The sequence below is a fragment of the Heliangelus exortis genome, chromosome 1 (genome assembly GCF_036169615.1).
Source record: "Heliangelus exortis chromosome 1, bHelExo1.hap1, whole genome shotgun sequence".
NCBI lineage: Eukaryota > Metazoa > Chordata > Aves > Apodiformes > Trochilidae > Heliangelus > Heliangelus exortis.
Genome location: NC_092422.1, coordinates 52,029,624 through 52,049,268, shown reverse-complemented (window position 1 = coordinate 52,049,268; position 19,645 = coordinate 52,029,624). Strand labels below are relative to the sequence as shown.

The 19,645-nt window shown below is 43.6% G+C and overlaps 1 protein-coding gene across 4 annotated transcripts in view; it reads right to left on the bottom strand.

The window, feature by feature from the left end:
* The window catches only part of PCCA (propionyl-CoA carboxylase subunit alpha), a 281,260-nt gene extending 262,841 nt beyond the window's left edge, over window positions 1-18,419 (bottom strand). For all 4 annotated transcript variants that reach the window (XM_071742501.1, XM_071742507.1, XM_071742515.1 and 1 more), the window contains exons 1-4: window positions 18,337-18,419; window positions 9,993-10,070; window positions 6,034-6,081; window positions 5,875-5,943 (exon numbers count right to left, since the gene is read on the bottom strand). In XM_071742501.1, coding sequence (XP_071598602.1) covers window positions 5,875-5,943; window positions 6,034-6,081; window positions 9,993-10,070; window positions 18,337-18,393 — 252 coding nt within the window. In that variant the 5' untranslated portion in view covers window positions 18,394-18,419. The remainder of the gene's footprint in view (window positions 1-5,874; window positions 5,944-6,033; window positions 6,082-9,992; window positions 10,071-18,336) is intronic.
* Between the last annotated feature and the right edge of the window lie 1,226 nt (window positions 18,420-19,645).

The following is a 19,645-nucleotide window of genomic DNA, read 5'->3' as shown; positions in this document are numbered from 1 at the left end:
ACAATGTTTGCACCATCAGTGTTACATTTATGGTTGAGGAGGCTCTTTCATCTTAACCCTCTATTCCAATCAGTTCAGGGGGAAAAAGTACATACGATTACTCCTGTTCAGCCAAAACTTCTTTGCTTGTTTTCTCATCCCAAAAATAATTCCACCAGATGTTTTAATTAAAAAAAAATCCAAATTCTGTTGGTCCTTCCCACTTTACCTATCCAAGTGTAAAGAATTAGTGTTTTGCAAGCTGAACTCTGAAGTTAAAAGAAAATCAGCGTTTTGAACAGTATATACTTTCTTACCTATGATTTCCCCAAAAATAACAGCTGTAATAAAGTTTTATCCAGGATTTTCAAGACCCTAAAAGCATCCATTAGGACCTACTTTTCTCAACATAAGCAGTGGTATGCAAGCAACTGTATGCTCTATGGGGGTCTCAGTAGCCAATTTGTCAGGCTGTATTCCCCAGCCACCAGTGATCTTATTTCGGGACAGCTGTTAAAGCAACAGCAATAACAAAACTTGGGACATAACCTTTTTTCCCAGTTTGCACCCTCTCCCACATCCACAAAGGTAAATATAATCCAATTGCATTTAATATCCTTTTCAGCTACCTTTTTGAACTAATGAAAAGTCTCTGAAGTCACCTACCTCCTTTTAGATTTATTTTTTTAGCATTCCCTTCTCTATCACCTTAACAATTTTAACCTATAGGAATCTAGACTTTTGCCTATTTGTTCACTTGGGAGCCCAAAAGAGTGTTTTGTTCTTTGTATTTTCCCTCAAGTAAACTTTATTTGGCTCTTGTAAGATTGTTCAATTTTTGACATATTCCCAATTTATAACAGTCCATTCTGCTGCTTCCCGTTCAGAACAGCTAAGTTACAATTTCTTGAAATGAAGTCCTTTTAACTGTTACACTCTAGTTACTGCTTTTTATTAACTAAAAGTATGTAAAAATTAGTGTTGTTGTAACAGCATACTGGCCATGGCACTTCACAGAAACCAAGCCTGAAGAACAAGTAGTTTCACTGAAAATCTAGGTATTTTGGCTAATCACACCACCTCCGTCCATGATTGTAAATTCCATAGTGATTTCAGAGAATTTTAAAATTATACACCAAAAAAGTTGAAAATACAAAAAAAAAATTCCAAAATTAAGCTCTAGAATAAGATTAGTCAATAGTGAGTCTTACAGCACTTTTGTTCAGAGACAAATGATTTCAAGACCATGTATATCATTCCTGCCCAAGCACCACTGAAAATGCCTGCCTGGGTCATCTATGCATATCACACTGGGCTGATAACAAAGCAGAAACTACCACTGAGGACCCTGAGTTGCCAGATACCTTGTGACTTCTTCCCCTTAACTATTTAGTGAACACACTTAGAGAACCCTGTTTTAGTTCAATTTCAGTTGTTTTTAACCACTATGACAAAGGCTAGCCCTCCTTTCACAGTTAACACTCACTTTTACAAACATAAGAGTACCAGATACCCATATTTCAGCAAGAAGCTGCAGAGATTACATGTAATAAGCAGCTACTTCTCTATCTCAAAGGTTACTCTACATTCCAAACAGACAATTTATCTGCATCAACTAATCGATTTCTATTTAACTTAAATATTTTTTAACCCTACCTGCTCTAGTCACTTAGAATCAGGTCCCACTATCAATAAAGACCAACAGTTTTGGGATGGGCAACTGCTTCAATTGCATACATTTATATTTATTTCTGCCTTTGATTCAGTGACCATGATCATCAGGGTAGCTGCCTATAATATGCACTGCCTTTGCAATATATGTCTTGAAGTAATGAGGGATGCCTTGCTTACTCCTGGTCAAGCACAAAACCAAAAGGATATTCACAACACTTGCAGCATTCTACTACTAAGCAAACAGGCTTCTCCTAGCCACATGAAGACAGAGGTTCCTCTGGGAGGTTGCACCAGCTCCCAAGTTTGACTTGGGAGGATCAGATTTTGCTGTCCCTGGTATAACTAAGGTAGCTGTTGATAGAACCTCAACTAAAGTGAACAGCACAAGGCAAACATGGTCTGTTACTTTCTTATGAGTAACACAAAGAATTGGCCCCTGGATTCATTTATCTGGATCATCCAAATTGGCCTCATACACATCACAACAACAGCCAGGTCATTCCCACAAACAATTAATAACTGGAGGTATCCACATCATTAGGACAGATGACATTAAATTATTTCATAGAGCAAGGACTCGGGGTAGTGATTAAAGGATGCATGGTAGACATAAGCAACAGATGTATAATTGGACAAAAAAGTATAGCTTAGACTTAATAACACTACCCTATTGTAAGCACAAAGAATGAAGCTTCAAGTAGCCTCTCTCATTTCCCTTGAGACACTTCAAGCTTCTTCAATGAACACAGCCAGTGCCTAGGCCTGTACAGAGAGGTAAGGATCCAAAGCAAGGGATCCAAAGCAAGGGATCCAAAGCAAGGGATCCAAAGCAAGGGATCCAAAGCAAGGGATCCAAAGCAAGGGATCCAAAGCAAGGGATCCAAAGCAAGGGATCCAAAGCAAGGGATCCAAAGCAAGGGATCCAAAGCAAGGGATCCAAAGCAAGGGATCCAAAGCAAGGGATCCAAAGCAAGGGATCCAAAGCAAGGGATCCAAAGCAAGGGATCCAAAGCAAGGGATCCAAAGCAAGGGATCCAAAGCAAGGGATCCAAAGCAAGGGATCCAAAGCAAGGGATCCAAAGCAAGGGATCCAAAGCAAGGGATCCAAAGCAAGGGATCCAAAGCAAGGGATCCAAAGCAAGGGATCCAAAGCAAGGGATCCAAAGCAAGGGATCCAAAGCAAGGGATCCAAAGCAAGGGATCCAAAGCAAGGGATCCAAAGCAAGGGATCCAAAGCAAGGGATCCAAAGCAAGGGATCCAAAGCAAGGGATCCAAAGCAAGGGATCCAAAGCAAGGGATCCAAAGCAAGGGATCCAAAGCAAGGGATCCAAAGCAAGGGATCCAAAGCAAGGGATCCAAAGCAAGGGATCCAAAGCAAGGGATCCAAAGCAAGGGATCCAAAGCAAGGGATCCAAAGCAAGGGATCCAAAGCAAGGGATCCAAAGCAAGGGATCCAAAGCAAGGGATCCAAAGCAAGGGATCCAAAGCAAGGGATCCAAAGCAAGGGATCCAAAGCAAGGGATCCAAAGCAAGGGATCCAAAGCAAGGGATCCAAAGCAAGGGATCCAAAGCAAGGGATCCAAAGCAAGGGATCCAAAGCAAGGGATCCAAAGCAAGGGATCCAAAGCAAGGGATCCAAAGCAAGGGATCCAAAGCAAGGGATCCAAAGCAAGGGATCCAAAGCAAGGGATCCAAAGCAAGGGATCCAAAGCAAGGGATCCAAAGCAAGGGATCCAAAGCAAGGGATCCAAAGCAAGGGATCCAAAGCAAGGGATCCAAAGCAAGGGATCCAAAGCAAGGGATCCAAAGCAAGGGATCCAAAGCAAGGGATCCAAAGCAAGGGATCCAAAGCAAGGGATCCAAAGCAAGGGATCCAAAGCAAGGGATCCAAAGCAAGGGATCCAAAGCAAGGGATCCAAAGCAAGGGATCCAAAGCAAGGGATCCAAAGCAAGGGATCCAAAGCAAGGGATCCAAAGCAAGGGATCCAAAGCAAGGGATCCAAAGCAAGGGATCCAAAGCAAGGGATCCAAAGCAAGGGATCCAAAGCAAGGGATCCAAAGCAAGGGATCCAAAGCAAGGGATCCAAAGCAAGGGATCCAAAGCAAGGGATCCAAAGCAAGGGATCCAAAGCAAGGGATCCAAAGCAAGGGATCCAAAGCAAGGGATCCAAAGCAAGGGATCCAAAGCAAGGGATCCAAAGCAAGGGATCCAAAGCAAGGGATCCAAAGCAAGGGATCCAAAGCAAGGGATCCAAAGCGCTAAGCAGACACTACTTCAGCCTTACAGCATTTGTTACTCTAATCTCTACTCCACAAATTATCAGCAACTCAAATTATCAGCATCTAATTTAAACATATTTAATGTTGTCATTACAAATTGTTGTAAGAATATTAATGAATTTCTGAAATACCAGCTTGGATTTCTTCCCTTGTGAACTACTACAAATTGAAGAGCCAACCTGAATTGTACACCTGAGACAGCACTGTAAATTAGACATTTCAATTTGCTGTGTGATGCACTATTCATACTCCCTTAAGGTCATAAGTTGTACTTTTTCCAGGCATTCTTATTCCCTCATTATGTTCTTCAGTCTTGGTTTTTACTCTTTCCAGATTTTTCAGTCACTAGCTCACAGCAGAGTCAGCACAATAAACAAAAGCATCCAGACACACTGGATAGAAGACCAATTCATTTTCTCAAGTTTACTATAGACAGGTGAAATAACATGTTTTCTTAAGCTATTTTTTAGCCCATTTTCAGAATTCATGCTAGTGAATAATGCTGTGCAGTGCTGCTAAACAGCAAATCCATTTATATTAACTGCAGATACCATATATGCAATGTGGAATACAAGTACCCATCAGCATGCTTGTTTTACTGCAGGAATTATAGCTGATACAGAGTTCATATTCATGTCCCTGTAACCTTTGGCTTCCAAATGGATCAGAATCTGTGATGAACTTGCACCCATCCATTAAGATGGGTGTGCAGCTAATGAGCAACCATAAGCTACTATACTCACTCTATGGCTCCCAGTTAAAATCCAGCCTAAGTACACTCTGTCCACCTAAGAAATAATTACTTGGCATAGAAATCAAGCAGTAGGGCATTTGTCCTAACTCAGAAAATCCAGTGTTAGTCCCTTGCTCTACCTACAACCTTTTTACATCAAGTGAGCTGGTCATGTAAGGAACAGCACAAAAAGACTCAGACAAAAATGCTGTCAAAGTTCAGAACTCCCAACAGTCTTCACCTTTCCCTTAACTCTGAAAACAACTAAGTTCTAATTACTTGCACTGATTCTATCAACTACTTCAGTTTTTCAATGTTGAGCAACCCACCACCTATATTCACAAGTCATGTCTTGCAAAAAAAAAAAAAAAAAAACTTCTCCTGACAGCTTGTCTGAAGGACCACTTCTATTAAATCATAAACACAGGTTTGTAACTCCCTTCCAGATTTCTACAAGCTATCCTGGGAATACCCTCAGTTCTTTCTTCCATAGCAGTTCTTGCAGACAAGGAATAATATGATGTTCTCTCTAGTCAACAAGGACATCCAAGTATAACTACATTTGCTGTTACATTACAAAGAAAATTATTTACAACTTAAAATGTCTAAAGCAAAGTACAGAAGAGATCACAAGGCCTGAAAATGGACAAGGGCCTTACTTGTCCATATAGCCATTTTACCACCTTCCTGTCATGCTGCTGAATATTCAAGGCATCTTAATATCCTCAAACAGAACAGCGCCAGCAGGACTACTCAGCACATCTGGTAAGACAGCATTCTTCTGGGAAGTGTGAAGAAATGAGGTCTACCAGGTACAGAAAAAACTTTAAGCACCTCCTAAGATTTAGTTTTCATTGCATTTTTTGTGTACATTAGCAAAACAAAATTTTGGTTTCACTGCCACTCTTATACTTCATACAAACATCTATCAGGTGTTACCATCTATCTTAAACCAAGGAAAAAGCAAGATAACATTTACAATACATTTGGAAAAATGCAGAAGAGTTCGCAAAAAACATGCTAAATACTTTTCTAACCCTCCCCTGCCTTAGTATCTCTCCCCAACCTTTCAAGCACGAGGAGGAAAAGGACATACACAAAGATATTTCAGAATTGCCAACATGCCCACTGTGGTAATCCACAAGGCTGCATAACTCGTAGCATTACTAAGATTCCCATCCACCATTTGAATTCAAGTAGTACTTACAGCATTGGCATCTACATCACTGTGTATGGCAACTGTTTTAATCCCCATGTTCTTGCATGTTCTGATAACCTGCCATATAAAAAGTGACAAATATTTAAGTTACCAGTATGTCAGGAATTAACTGGAGGAAGAAAAAAACTGAAAAGATCACATACTTACTCGGCATGCAATCTCCCCTCTATTGGCAATAAGGAGTTTTTCAAAAGTCTGAAGGGAAAAGAATAAGCATCTTGAGAGGTGAATAAAACACGACCTTTCCTCCCTCCAGAAACACACATTTTCTCCTCCACTAAATCCCTGGTTTATTCAGGAGCTTGTAACTCTTAGATCACCTACTTTTAAAAGGGTTCTGCTGATTTAACAATGATGATATAAAAGTATGCATGTGTGCTATGTAGGGCAAGTTCAGAAGAAACAGGTGTTGACTTAATACCAACCTTCCCTGGATTTCCTTATCATGGATAAACTACAACTCTACAGAAGTTCTAGGAGCCAGTCAAGTCCAGGAAAGAGACATGCAGACAGATACTGTGCTCAGTGCCTCTAACCCCCAAATATCATCTGGAATACAATACTCATCTGTTATGGGAAATCTTTAGAAGACATAGGAGCAAAGGTTCCTCTCTGCCTAGGCCATGGAGGGTAAAATAACACTTCCAACCTAAACAGGCATGGTCACTGAGTCATACCAGCTTTGCCTCACCTTGTAGCTGGAGCCTCACCAGAGGAAACCAGCAAAATCCTGCATTGCTCTCATGACACTTACAACCTCACTACAAAGTAGCAAAAGAATACCCACCCAAATTCAATACACCCTGGAAAGTCACAGTCACCTTTTGCACTGTTAATGCTGTCAATATACCTTCAATACTCATATCATGCCTGTAAGAAGGGGATAACAAGCTGTCAGAAGTCAGTAAGCCTTACATCCTAGATGAAAACTTCCCATTATGAAAGAGTGATGGAGGAGTAGTGCTGCTCAGCATACATCTTTTTGCTGGAAGTGAGGGCTCTTGCTGTGACTGCCCTTGCTACTCAATACACAGGTGCACTTTGAGACTGTCCCTGTTTGGTTGCAAATACAGACTGCCACTGAAAGAGGACAATCCTGCTTTAAACATACCTACTGTTTTCCATGTATCAGGCCTAGCAAGGATGCAGCTTCAGGACATCAGGTCACCATACTGATCAAATAGTCCTGCTCTGCCTCCCACACTCCAAATCCCTATCCTATTTTTTAAAACAGCTGGATTCTCCCCGGCAGGGGCAGCCTGAAGTTATACCAGGTAAGTTTTATCAAACTAGACCCTAAGGCACTCAAGAGCTATCCTCCCTTCCCTACACCCAACAGCTGTTTTGCATATGGACTGGGTGGAAAAGGAAGGTATTGCCACTGCAACAAGGAAACTGTTTAGTACCCATACAGACATCAGTTAATTTGGAGAGGGGAAGACAGGCAAACAGAGTAAGCAACACTGCAAAACCCCAAGAGGAACTGTTATTGACAGACCATGGTATATATTGTTTGCTCCAAAAAGGGATAGTCAAGGTGGCTTTGACCAAATTTACTTCTTCAGAGACAGGGATGAGCTGGCATCACATGACCAGTTTCAAAATATTACCATGTAATAACAACATACAGAAATGGAGTGATTAAACCCCTCACGGGCACACCCACACCCCACTCAAAAGATGGACCTTAAAACACTTCTAAGCAAGGTCAATGATAAGAGGAACAAACACTGTAAAGAACACCACAAGAACTATCAATTTGTTTGGAGAGCTTTTTTTGGCTGGGGATCTGGTCTAAAGCCCAGTGAAAAAACTGAAATATGTCAAACAAGCTCACACAAACTGTTACTGAATCTAAGTTTGAGTGTTCTAGGTACCTGCAGCTTTTTAGGCATACAGACTGGAGGGGAAGTAAAAAAGCTCCTTAATACTTGGGCATTGAAAAGCTTAACTCAAATAATTCATCAACTTAGCTATTGGTACATAAGAGTTGTTTTATTAATCAAGTATGGTCATAATGCAAGACTCCCAGTACCAAGATTTTGAAAAGTATGTGACATTTTCATTTTGTAATTCCAAAAAAAAGACACCAATGTAAAGATACTGGACAAGCCTCAAGTCCAGCACAGAAAGAACACCAACAAAAACCACGTACTACAACATTTATCATTTCTGTTAATTAGCTTTAAAAGGTCTGATAAAGTCTTGCCATTACACAGGTGGTGAAAGAGGCAATGAAGGTAAATAGTAGAGAGGTTAAACGATCTGTAGTAGTCACTGGTTAGAATGAGATAGCTCCTAGTTCAGAGAAACCAAATCCCCAAATTCATAGAATCAGAATCTGCCGAGCTGGAAAGGACCCATCAAGATCATGAAGTCCAACTCCAGTCCCTGTGTAGGGCACCCCAAGAATCACACCGTGTGCCTGAGAGTACCATCCAAATGCTTCCTGAACTCAGGCAAGCGTGGTGCCATTACTGCTTCCTTGGGGAACCTGTTCCACTACTCAACCACCCTCTGGGTGAAAAACTTTCCTTATATCTAACCTAAGCTTACCCCAGCACTTCCTACCATTGCCTTGGGTCCTGTTATCAGTTACCAGAGAGAAGAGGTCAGTGCAGTGCCTGCTCTTCCTCCTTCCCTAGTGATGAAGCAGTGAGCTGCCATGAGGTCTCCCCTCAGTCTCCTCTTCTCCAGGCTGAACAGACCCAGTGCCTTTAGCCACTTCTCCTATGGCTTTCCCTCTAAACCCTTCACCAGCCTCGTAGCCCTCCTCTGGACACTCAGTAGTAGCTCTATGTCCTTCCTGTACTGTGAAACCCACAACTGGACACAGTGCTCAAGACTGGGCCACACCAGTGCAGAGTGAAGTGAGACAGTTGCCTCCCTCCACTGGCTGGCAGTGCTGTGCTTGATGCACCCCAGGGCTCAGTTGTCCCTCCTGGCTGCCAGGGCACACTGCTGGCTCATGTGCAACTTGCAGTTCACCAGAACCCAGAGGTCCCTTTCCACAGGGCTGCTCTCCAGCCTCTTGCTCCCCAGGGTGTATGAATATCCATGGCTACAGTGTCCCAGGTGCAGGATCCATTCTCTTTGTTAAACTTCATACAATTGGCAATTGCCCAGCACTCTAAGCTGTCTGGATCCCTCTGCAGAGCCTCTCTGCCCTCAGGAGTGTCAACCACTCCCCCTAACTTGCAGTGTCATCTGCAAACTTAATTGGTAAGCCTTCAAATCCCCCATCTAAGTCATTTGTGAGTTACATTGTCTAAACATAACCATACCTTTAGAAAAGAAAGAGGACCTTGATTGAGAAGCAAGGACTTTAAGAACACAGTTTCTTGAGATGAGTTCTTTTTAAGCCACAGTTCTAGGTACATACTGTTTTCCCTGTTCTCCAATACTATTTCACTAATGGTTAATTGCTTCTACACTGGTATATAAGGACAAGCTTATCCATCCTCAATTGTAAGCATTCTTTCCCTTCACTATTAATGTACCTTTGCCACATTTTTCCACGAGTGTTACTTTAGAGGCCGTGCCAAGGCAATCTCCCCCAAGAAAAATTTTTCTTGGCTAGTGACTGTAAACTGAGACTGCTACTGCACAAGTCCCAAGATGAGGATTTATTATTTTCTACAGTTCTTGAAGGCTCATCTTCATCTTTAGCCAAGCCCCGGAGTTCTCACCCCCATGTCAGATCACTTAACTGCTGCCACTATTGCATACTTGTGCTTCTATGAAGTTTTTGGCTGGTTTAGGTCCCAGATGTTTTAACAGGCCTATACCTCCTACAACATGCAATATTAATAGCTGTTTCATAATTATAACATGTTCAGGCAAGTATCTAACTTTCCTCACTTAATACAGCCTTTTTAAGGCATGCCCTTGTAGTACACAATCTTGACAAGCATGCTGCAAAAGCAGCTTCCTTTGGGCTTTAAAAAAAACAGGGAAAACAAACATGCTTAACCAGTAACTTTAAAGGGGTTACACTAGGAGAACTGTCATTCTTAGTAGCAGCACAGGAGAGAGGATAACTTTAAAAGCCAAATGGCAGTACTACAGCAAAATGTTAGAAAGAAAACATGCACCATACTACTTACCTTCTCATTTGGATCATACACAGATGAATACAGTCTATGTGAAGCTATAAGGCACCATCTCAAACACAATGTTTCACACTGCAGAAAAAAGAGGAAATTAAACATTTTCCCCTGCTACAGCATTCCAGTAAGAAAAACAGCTCATATACACTGACATCGTGAGGAAACTCTTCCTTATATATCCATTCCCCCACCAAATGGGCAAAAGCTTAAAAATCTGCCCTCTTGCCAGGACACAGCCAGCTAACAGTACCTAAAACCAATTCAGAAGCTGTAGATGCAAAGTCACTAGTGCTTAGGTATAAATGATTTTTTAATAAAATCTCCACCATATCATCTTTTCTTCTTGTTCTAAGAAGTTCTCAGAAGAGCATGCAGACATGTGCCTGGACACAATGGGGATGAGGAGAGGTCTTTGGTGCTAGAAAGCTGTTGGGAATAGAGCAGGTAACAGACTGGGCCAGTATGGAGAGCAGAAGTAAAACACTTTATACTCCAGTTCAACTTCCAGTCTTCCCCACCACAACCCTTGACAGTGGTCTAAGGAAGAGAGGCCTTTTTCTCCAAGACTTCTGCTCTGAACAAACTCCTGGACTTAGCTCTTAGAGTTTAACAATTTTGCAAATACCAGGAAATTAAGAATAAATGGTGTATTTCAAAGAGAATGACAAATGATACTTATTGTGTCAAGAGTCATATTTAGATGGGTACTTCTCAAGCAAGTCATTTCACAACATAATGGCAGTTACAATATAAACAAAAATCACCACAGAAATCTCATGACAAAGCTGCATCAATACAGATAAAAACAGCTTGAGGAAAACTACACTTGTTCTCCCAGTTAAAATCAAAAAGACCGTAAAAAGCCTTAATACCAACTATTCTCTAGTAGGAATCACAAAACAGCAGTGATGGGCAACTGCCAGAAATCAGAATCTGTCAATCCTGTAAGATATACTTATTTTTCCAGAAGCTGCAGAAATCTGAATTAAAAGTTTAGTAGAAAGTAAAGGCTCCCCTGTGAGAAAGGACTAGAAATTAAGAATGACTACACTAGAAAGGAGACCAAAAAACCATGGAAGTGCATGTTCATATGAACATCATAAAATTCAGTTGCTCCTTCCTCAACATTATTAAACAAAATTTTATCAATTTTTCAATTATCTTACATTTACTGTAAGATAATACTGGCTCTGAAGCACTAGTAGCTGGTAGTAACTGCAGTAAGAACACTCCATACACAGCCCTCTGACCCGATTGAGTCTGAAGATACTTTCCATGTTGCATCACAGAAAGCAGAAACCAGCCCAGGATTGTGAGGGGCACCACAGTTGTAATGCAGCTGATATTACAATGTTATAAAGGAAAAAATGTTTCTATACAAGACCTGTAGCACAGACCTAAAAGAAGCCTTGAAGCACACTACCTCATGCCAGCTCAGACTGAGTTTTACAAGTAAAAAGTTGCTACAACTTCACAAACTATTTGTATGCCAGCCACTAATAGCAGATGTAACATTCACTGTCCCACATAAAACAGATAAACTTAATTATTCTGACACAATTCAGATATTCTTAATTATTCTGGAACCAGAAAGGTCAGTGGAAAGCAACTGTTTCACAGTTTCACACACTGTTCTGTCCCACTGCCATGCTATTGGTTCTTGGGGGGTGGGTTCTTTTTTTCTCTTCACTCTCCAAATATAAAATCTAGAATAACAACCTGGAATGCAAATTATTTGATGTCCTAGATTCAAAGCCACTAGACATTTCTCTTTTCACAGGGGTATATTATTCCTCATCTGAGGATGTGACAATAAAAGCTGTGTCAAGCATCAAAGAGGGAAGACGCAGTTAAGGACTGAATTCTGTCAGCTGGCCATTCATTATCCAATCCTACAGCAGGCTGTTACACCTCCAGTGATCCTACTGTGACCCAGACCCAGCCAGAGGGAGGAGCAAGGATGGCTACAGCAGAAGGAAGAGTAGACTGTCCTGATCCAGAGCAGATTAAGCCCCTCTACTCTCAAACACTACCGACAGAAATGGACCACAAATAGTCTGAAGAAGGTCATACAAGGGACACCAAAAAAAAAAAAAAAAATCTCCACTGAGTTAATATTATTCAGTGAAGAATGTGCTTGCTACGGGTCAGTGGGGCTAATACTTGTAGTTAGCCAAATGAGGAGAGCAGAGAAAAAAAGGGAGGAAAAGCTGCTGAACTTTCCTGTAAACACCTCTTATTTAGCACTAGTTTTGAATGCACATGAGAAGCCAGTGAAGTTATGCCACAGATGGAAACTAGAAGGAAATGCAATAATGTGAAGAATCTTAACCATGTGCTGTCTTGGGAAAAAAAAAACCCTGTTCAAACTTTTTACACAGAAAGAATAAAATTATCAAGCATTTAAAAACCTGGAAAAGCATTTAACAACACTCAAGCTCTGGTTTTACACTACAGAATTGGACAGATTTCACATAAAAGTCTTGTAACAGCCTAACCTAATTATACATCTATTCTTAAAAACTTAAATCACCTCCTCACATACACTAGAATCACTTAGAGAACTAAGCTCAGCCCTGAACTGAACATATGAGGGATAATTTCATAAAACAAAACAAGCTCAAGCAAGATGTGAAATTCCAACCCCAGTTTTGGAAATGAGGAATTGTACAGGTTTTTTTAGAGTATTTGTACCAATGTCCAATACCATTTAAGATCTTGCTTAATCTAGAATCTACCCCAAGAAAAGTTTCCAGGCTCCATAGGGGCAGACCTGCTCCCTGCCACTATGAGAAATTGGAAAAACACTTAAAAGCAGCTATTACATAAATACCACACAACTGTGGCCACAATGGAACACTGCTGAATTGCCACCTTCAAATGGACAGCTACTCAAGTGTTGCCTACCCTTGGGCTCCAAAGCACCCTCAAACCAGGAACCAGACCAAGTCAATCCAGCCCTCAAGCTAGATTCTTGACTGGCTGCTTCCCCAAAACCACATATGCCACAGGTATTATACCTTACATTAAAATTTCCTCAGAAGAGGACCCAGAGAGCTCAGCTTGACCTGGTGACTTCTTCATATCTTGCAAAAATAAGAAACAGCAGCAGAGTCATCAGATAAAACCTGTTTTTGCCATGACTTGCTACTTCAAGCTGATAAAGCTTTTGATTCCTGTAAGCCCAAGAACACAGACAATTTATGAGAGGTCAGTTCTGGATTTCTGAATTTGGCTTGCATTTTTCTACCTCTAAAAATCCTCAAAAAACAGACAGCGTTGGTACTGTATTTTGGAAAAGTATCCTGCTTTATCTATTTAATTGCACAGTAGCCAAACTGAGCTCAAACCTGAAAAGCTGTAATAGTTATATAATAACTTTATATAAATCAAACTACACAGTAAGTTGAAGAATGGCACTTATCCCATGCTGCCACTTCAAAGTCTAGCATAAGCCTAAATTCTCTAACATGTGCCCCAGGAACCTTGTGCAGCCCTTGGAAATTTCTTCAGATGACTTAAGGACACAGCATACAACAGAAAAAACAGAAAATTCTCATTATTTGGAGAAGGCTTCAATGTGTCTTTAAAGGTTTACATGTCTCTCATCAAGGAAAAAAAATTGTCATAGCAGTCATCTCCAGGCATAAAAAAGGTCACAGTGTTGAAATGGAGATGCAGAGTTCCAGATTTCAGGTAGGAAAAACATCATATACCAAAATTTGCTTTAAGGATAACATGGGAAGGAATGCATCAATCAATGGGAAGGAATTCATCATCATCAGAAAACACAGTAAGCAATGCCCAATAGAAGCAGCTAGAGAAGCATACTTATTTTCACTAACCATAAATTCTACTGCTTCCTGCTCTCTTCCATTAGCAATCCTGCTAAGACTGTTCAGAGATTCAAGTTTAAGACAGCAAAAGAATAATCCCTTTACATTTACAGTGTACTTCCCATTAGCTCTCACCACTCCTGAGTAATTATACACATGAAAAAATAATTTTTTCCCTATTTTGATTACACAGGAATTTCAGGGGTCTGCAAAAGTTTTAATCGATAAAGCTGAAAATGTAGCTTATTATTACAGCAAACATTTCTGGGGTTTTTTTCCCCTCTAATGAAGCACCTTCCTTTCCTTTGCATTCTCTCAGAGTGCCAAACAGCCAAGTACTAGTGACTGTAAAAAGATCCTCCTGAAAGCCAGCTCCAAACAAAGATAATAGTATACAGTACTGTAAGGTACATTGCATTATACCCAACAGTTCTTCCACTCTTACCAGATTTGAGTGAGTTCCTTCTCCCTTGTGCCAGTGCTAGAAGTGTCAACAGTTCACATGGTGAACACATCCAGCTGAGAAGATGCAAGGAGTGGGATAAATGTGTTCTCAGCCAGATTTCAATCCAACTGAAAATCCCAAGCAGCAGTGCTGACACAAGCTGGAGGGAAACAGAAGCCATAAGGAATGGCCCACGATCAAGCCCTAGCAGCTGCAGAAAGTTGGAACAGTTTCTCACAGCAGCAGCTTGAACAGCTCCAGTAAAGGCAGTGACTGTGAAAAAGATCACAGCACTGTAACAGCCATGCAGGAACCACCAATGGAAGTTTGGGACCGATTTAAAAAAAAAAAAAAGGGGGAAAATTAAACCACACAAATAGTGTTTCAGAACAAGACTGACTATTTTACTCAATGTAAAAGTTAATAAACACTTTACTTTTTCTCCCAGACTAAGACTTGTGCCCGTAGCAGATGGCACAACATGCTTTCCTTACAGAATCCAAACAGCTGCTCCTGAGAGTAATGAGAAAACCAGAAGTTTCTACGTGTGGTACGATTTAAGAGTGCTTCTCAGTACTAAAATCTGTAGTTTACACACTAGAAACAATCACTGAACTCCACATGTTTAGGTCTACATCCATCTCCCAAGACTAGGGACCATTTTAACTCCCTTCCTTAATGGCAGATGATAGCAAACTTGCTATCCTATCAGGTTAAAATAAGGGGAAAAGCACTTGCCTGGAATAACAGCAAGCTAAGAATAACATCACAAGGTGGTAAGGTGGTCCTACTGTAAAGATGCCCACTACTTTAAAATAGCAGGTACATAGATTAGGAGAGCACAGATGGTTGAGCAGCTTTCCATACATTCAGTTCAGTGGTTAGAAAACTGATCTACACTGATAAAAATCCATGTCAGCAGTTTACTGTTGCTTGCATGATGTACAGTATTTATCAACCTCTTATTTAAAATGGTGTGACAGATCTCTGGGAAGAGATTCAAGACTGAAACACGAAAAACCACCTCCCATCCTCATTCTGTAACCACAGCCTTCTTTCAACATCCGATCTTCTCCCAACTCTGGAATTGTAAAGCACCCAAAAAGAAATTTTGGCTATATTCTAAACAGAAACACCTCTGCTTTACAGCTTTTATAACTAAATGGAAGTGCAAAGCATTGTTTTAGAAGGACAACAATTAGCTGAATCCCAAAGTTCAGTGGTTTTGCGTTGTCCATTTTCAGGTACTTTATTGATTCCCACATGAGGGGGGGCAAAAGAAGTCAAGGATGACTCACTAGGTACCAGCCCTTGCAAAAAATAAGAACTCCAAGAAGATTAAAGTTTGAAGTTTGAAGACATCAATTATATTATTTATTTGTATTAGCAAAATATAAAAGAACCTAAACGCAATTCCTACACAAATTATTTAATCTTTTCCAACATACTGATGTCTTGTAGGTGACTTTCACACACAGGTATTAAGGACTAAACATCATTTCATTTACCTAAGCAACAAGTGCTATTAAATATTTATAAAATTTTCTTTTGTGTCATCAATGTACCATTTCTATAATGTTTACATTGACAGTCAGACCATACTCTTGAGATGCTAGAAGGAAGAACACAAAGCAGGCCTTCCAGAGAACTGACAAAGTCCAAAGAACTGACATCAAAGTAAAGACTTTTTTAGGACTTAAAGGACTATTTAGTAGGAACAACAGAAATCTTCCACATATATGTACACATACATGCATGTATGTGTATAATGGCTGCCAAAAATAAAGTCTTTGACTAGCACAAGCCCTCTGCTAATTCCAAACCACAGTCTCAATTCCCAAACTCCTCTTTTAACTTTTCAGGAAGTTTCTCTCACATAGACCTTTGAAGAAAAACTGGCCTGTTAGGCACATTACCAGAGAAAAAAATACTTGGGTAAATCATATCATTTTTAATTCTTTACCCCTTTCTCAAAATGCCCTGGACATCCATTTTACATTTTACCCTTGAAGACACGTTAGGAATTCTTTACAGTGCTGTCACGGAGCTACATTTCTAGAGAGAAACCCACACCCCCAAGGGTACACAAAGCAAAAATCTTCTACAAGTCAATCCTCCCCTAGAATCATAGAATTGGCTGGGTTGGAAGGGACCTCAGAGATCATCAAGTCCAACCCTTGACCCACTACTGCTGCAGTTACCAGACCATGGCACTGAGTGCCACATCCAGTCTCTTTTTAAATATCTCCGGGGATGCAGAATCCACCACTTCCCTGGGCAGCCCATTCCAATGTCTGAACACCCTCTCAGTAAAGAAATTCTTTCTAATGTCCAACCTAAACCTCCCCCGGCACAACTTGAGACCGTGCCCTCTTGTCTTGCTGAGAGTTGCCTGGGAAAAGAGACCAACCCCCCCCTGGCTACCCCCTCCTTTCAGGGAGTTGTAGAGAGTGATGAGGTCTCCCCTGAGCCTCCTCTTCTCCAGGCTGAACACCCCCAGCTCCCTCAGCCTCTCCTCATAGGATCTGTGCTCGAGTCCCTTCACCAGCCTGGTTGCCTCCTTTGGACCTGCTCCAGCACCTCAATCTCCTTCCTGAACTGAGGGGCCCAGAACTGGACACAGGACTCGAGGTGTGGCCTCACCAGTGCTGAGTACAGGGGCAGAATCCCTTCCCTGGACCTGCTGGCCACACTGTTCCTGATCCAGGCCAGGATGCCATTGGCCCTCTCGGCTACCTGGGCACACTGCTGGCTCATGTTCAGCTTCCTGTCAATCCAGACTCCCAGGTCCCTCTCTGGCTGCTCTCCAACCACTCTGTCCCTTCTCCACTGGAACTTGCAGACCTCCATATACACTTTCCTTTTCAGGAAAAATAGAAATTATTCCTATTGTAAGTAATTAGAAGTATTTGACCCCACTTTTCCCATATGCAAAATAGATGTAGTGTCATTCAACTGTTACACAACACTGTGCATGCTGCTTGTGCCTACTGTATATCTCCTTCTTTCAATGCTATCTGTAGAATTAAAAGAGCAGAAACATAGTCTGGGAAGCTACCCCATAGTTTAAGGAATCAGACTTTCTAGAAGCTCGTCAAAAGAATTACTGTGGCTCCACAATGAGCTTATTTCATGTTCATGACAAGCAAGGAGAAAACACAGTAAGGCTGTAAGTGACCGCTAAAAGATTCATAAGTATAGCAGCTAAAGAAAAGGGGAGGAGAAGTTACAGTTCCACAAAGCAGTAGACTTTTGCGACAAGCTAAGGTTTTACTGCTAAAAATAGGACAAAACTGCACTGCTCCCACGAATTTTGAAAAGCTCCTGTTTAACAGAGAGAAAAAAACGACACAAAAGTAAACAGGGAGCAGCACATAGCCCTCTCCAGCAACAGAAAATTAAGAAAAACGAGGAAAAAAAACCCAACAACACTCCCAGAAACGCACGGCTGGGGCACACCAAGAAACAGACTCTTAGATGCCGTTGCCTCAGCAACCGAACCCGGTACCAGCTCCTGGCATTTCAGGTCAACAGAGGCTTTGGCGCCCGTGGAGTAGAACCGGGCCAGGGCGGCCCGGGCCCGCTGCCGCCTCCCGCCACACACCACACACACACCAGACCCGGGAATCCGAGCCGGCACCGACCTCCCAGAACCCGGAGGGGCTGCACCCCCTCCCCAGACACCCGGAACCTGTCACTGCCACAGCAACATGGCCACACACACGCTCCCTCCAAAAACACTCATCCGGTCGTGAATAGGGGGGGTGGAGGGGTCCCAGCCGGGTAAATGGGGACTCCCCATCCCCTAGGCCTCCCCTCAAGGAGGGGCGACCCCCGCCCCCCTACACGCGGGGGACAGAGCGCCCTCAGCGACGCCACCCGCAGCCCCTCACGGGAGCAGGGGACCTGCCCGGGGTCCTTTACGTAGGGGAATCCCCAATCGCTCTGGGGGGAAAAAAAAACCCCCACAGCTCAGTGCCGAGCACCACGCAGGGGGACTGGGACGAAACACTTCCTCCCCATCCCTCCTTGGGCGACCGATCCCCACCGCGACTCTTACCTTCAGCACCCCCCGGTACCGTCCCGCAGCCCCCCGCCCTAACAACGCGGCCGCCATATCCGCAGCCACCCCTGACCGCCCGCCCGCCCGCCCTTTCACCCGCGGCGGGCGGGGGCGTGGCCGCAGGCAGCCAATCTCAGCAGCCGGCGCGGGGGGCGCGAGGGGAGCCCGCGCTGCCGCGTGCCCGGGAGGGGCTCGAGGGGTCGGGCAGGCCGCCCGCGCGCTCCGGGGCCGTGCGCAGTCGGGGTCTGCGGGGTCTGCGGGGTCTGCGGGGTGCCCGGAGCGGGCGGGGGGGTCAGGGGCTGCGGGTGTGTCTGCAGCGAGACGTGATCCGAGAAACTGGGTGCCTGCATGCATGCCTGCGGCTGCCTGCCTGCCTGCCTCAGGTGCTGCGTTTGTGCTTGCCTCCGGGTGCACGCAGCGGCGTCTGCGCCTGGGAGTGCCTCCGGGTGTGTGGCTTCGACTGCATGCGGGCAGGGTTTGCATCTGGGGGTGTGCCTGCAAGTGCATGCAGGCAGGGGTTGCATTTGGGGGTGTGCCTGCAAATGCATGCAGGCAGGGGTTGCTTCTGGGGGTGTGCCTGCAAATGCATGCAGGCAGGGGTTGCATCTGGGGGTGTGCCTGCACTTGCATGCAACAGGCAGGGTTTGCTTCTGGGGTTTACGTGCAGCTGCATGAATGCAGGGTTTGCATCTGGGGGGTGTCTGCAGCTGCATGCAGGCAGGGTTTGCGCCGGGGGGTGTGACTGCAGCTACATGCAGGCAGGGTTTGCGTCGGGGGGTATACCTGCAGTTGCATGCACGCAGGGTTTGCGCCTGGGTGTGCCTCTGGGTACCGGCTTCGCGTTTGGCATTTGGGGCTGCCTCTGGGTGTCTGCCTCAGGTGCTGCATTTGTGGCTGCCTCCGGGTGCACGGAGCGGCGTCTGCACCTGGGAGTGCCTCCGGGTGTGTGCCTTCCCCTGCATGCGGGCAGGGTTTGCATCTGGAGGTGTGCCTGCAGCTGCATGAATGCAGGGGTTGCGTTTGGAGGTGTGCCTTCACCTGCATCTAGGCAGGGTTTGCATCTGGGGGTGTGCCTTCGCCTGCATGCAACAGGCAGGGTTTGCTTTTGGGGGTGTGCCTGCAGCTGCATGCAGGCAGGGTTTGCATATCGGGGAGTGCGTGCAGCTGCATGCAGGCAGGGTTTGCATCTGGGGCTGTGCCTTCGCCTGCATGCAAGAGGCAGGGTTTGCTTCTGGGGGTGTGCCTGCAGCTGCACGCACTTGGGTGAGCCTCTAGAAATGGCTCAGGCGATGTGACAGCCTATATA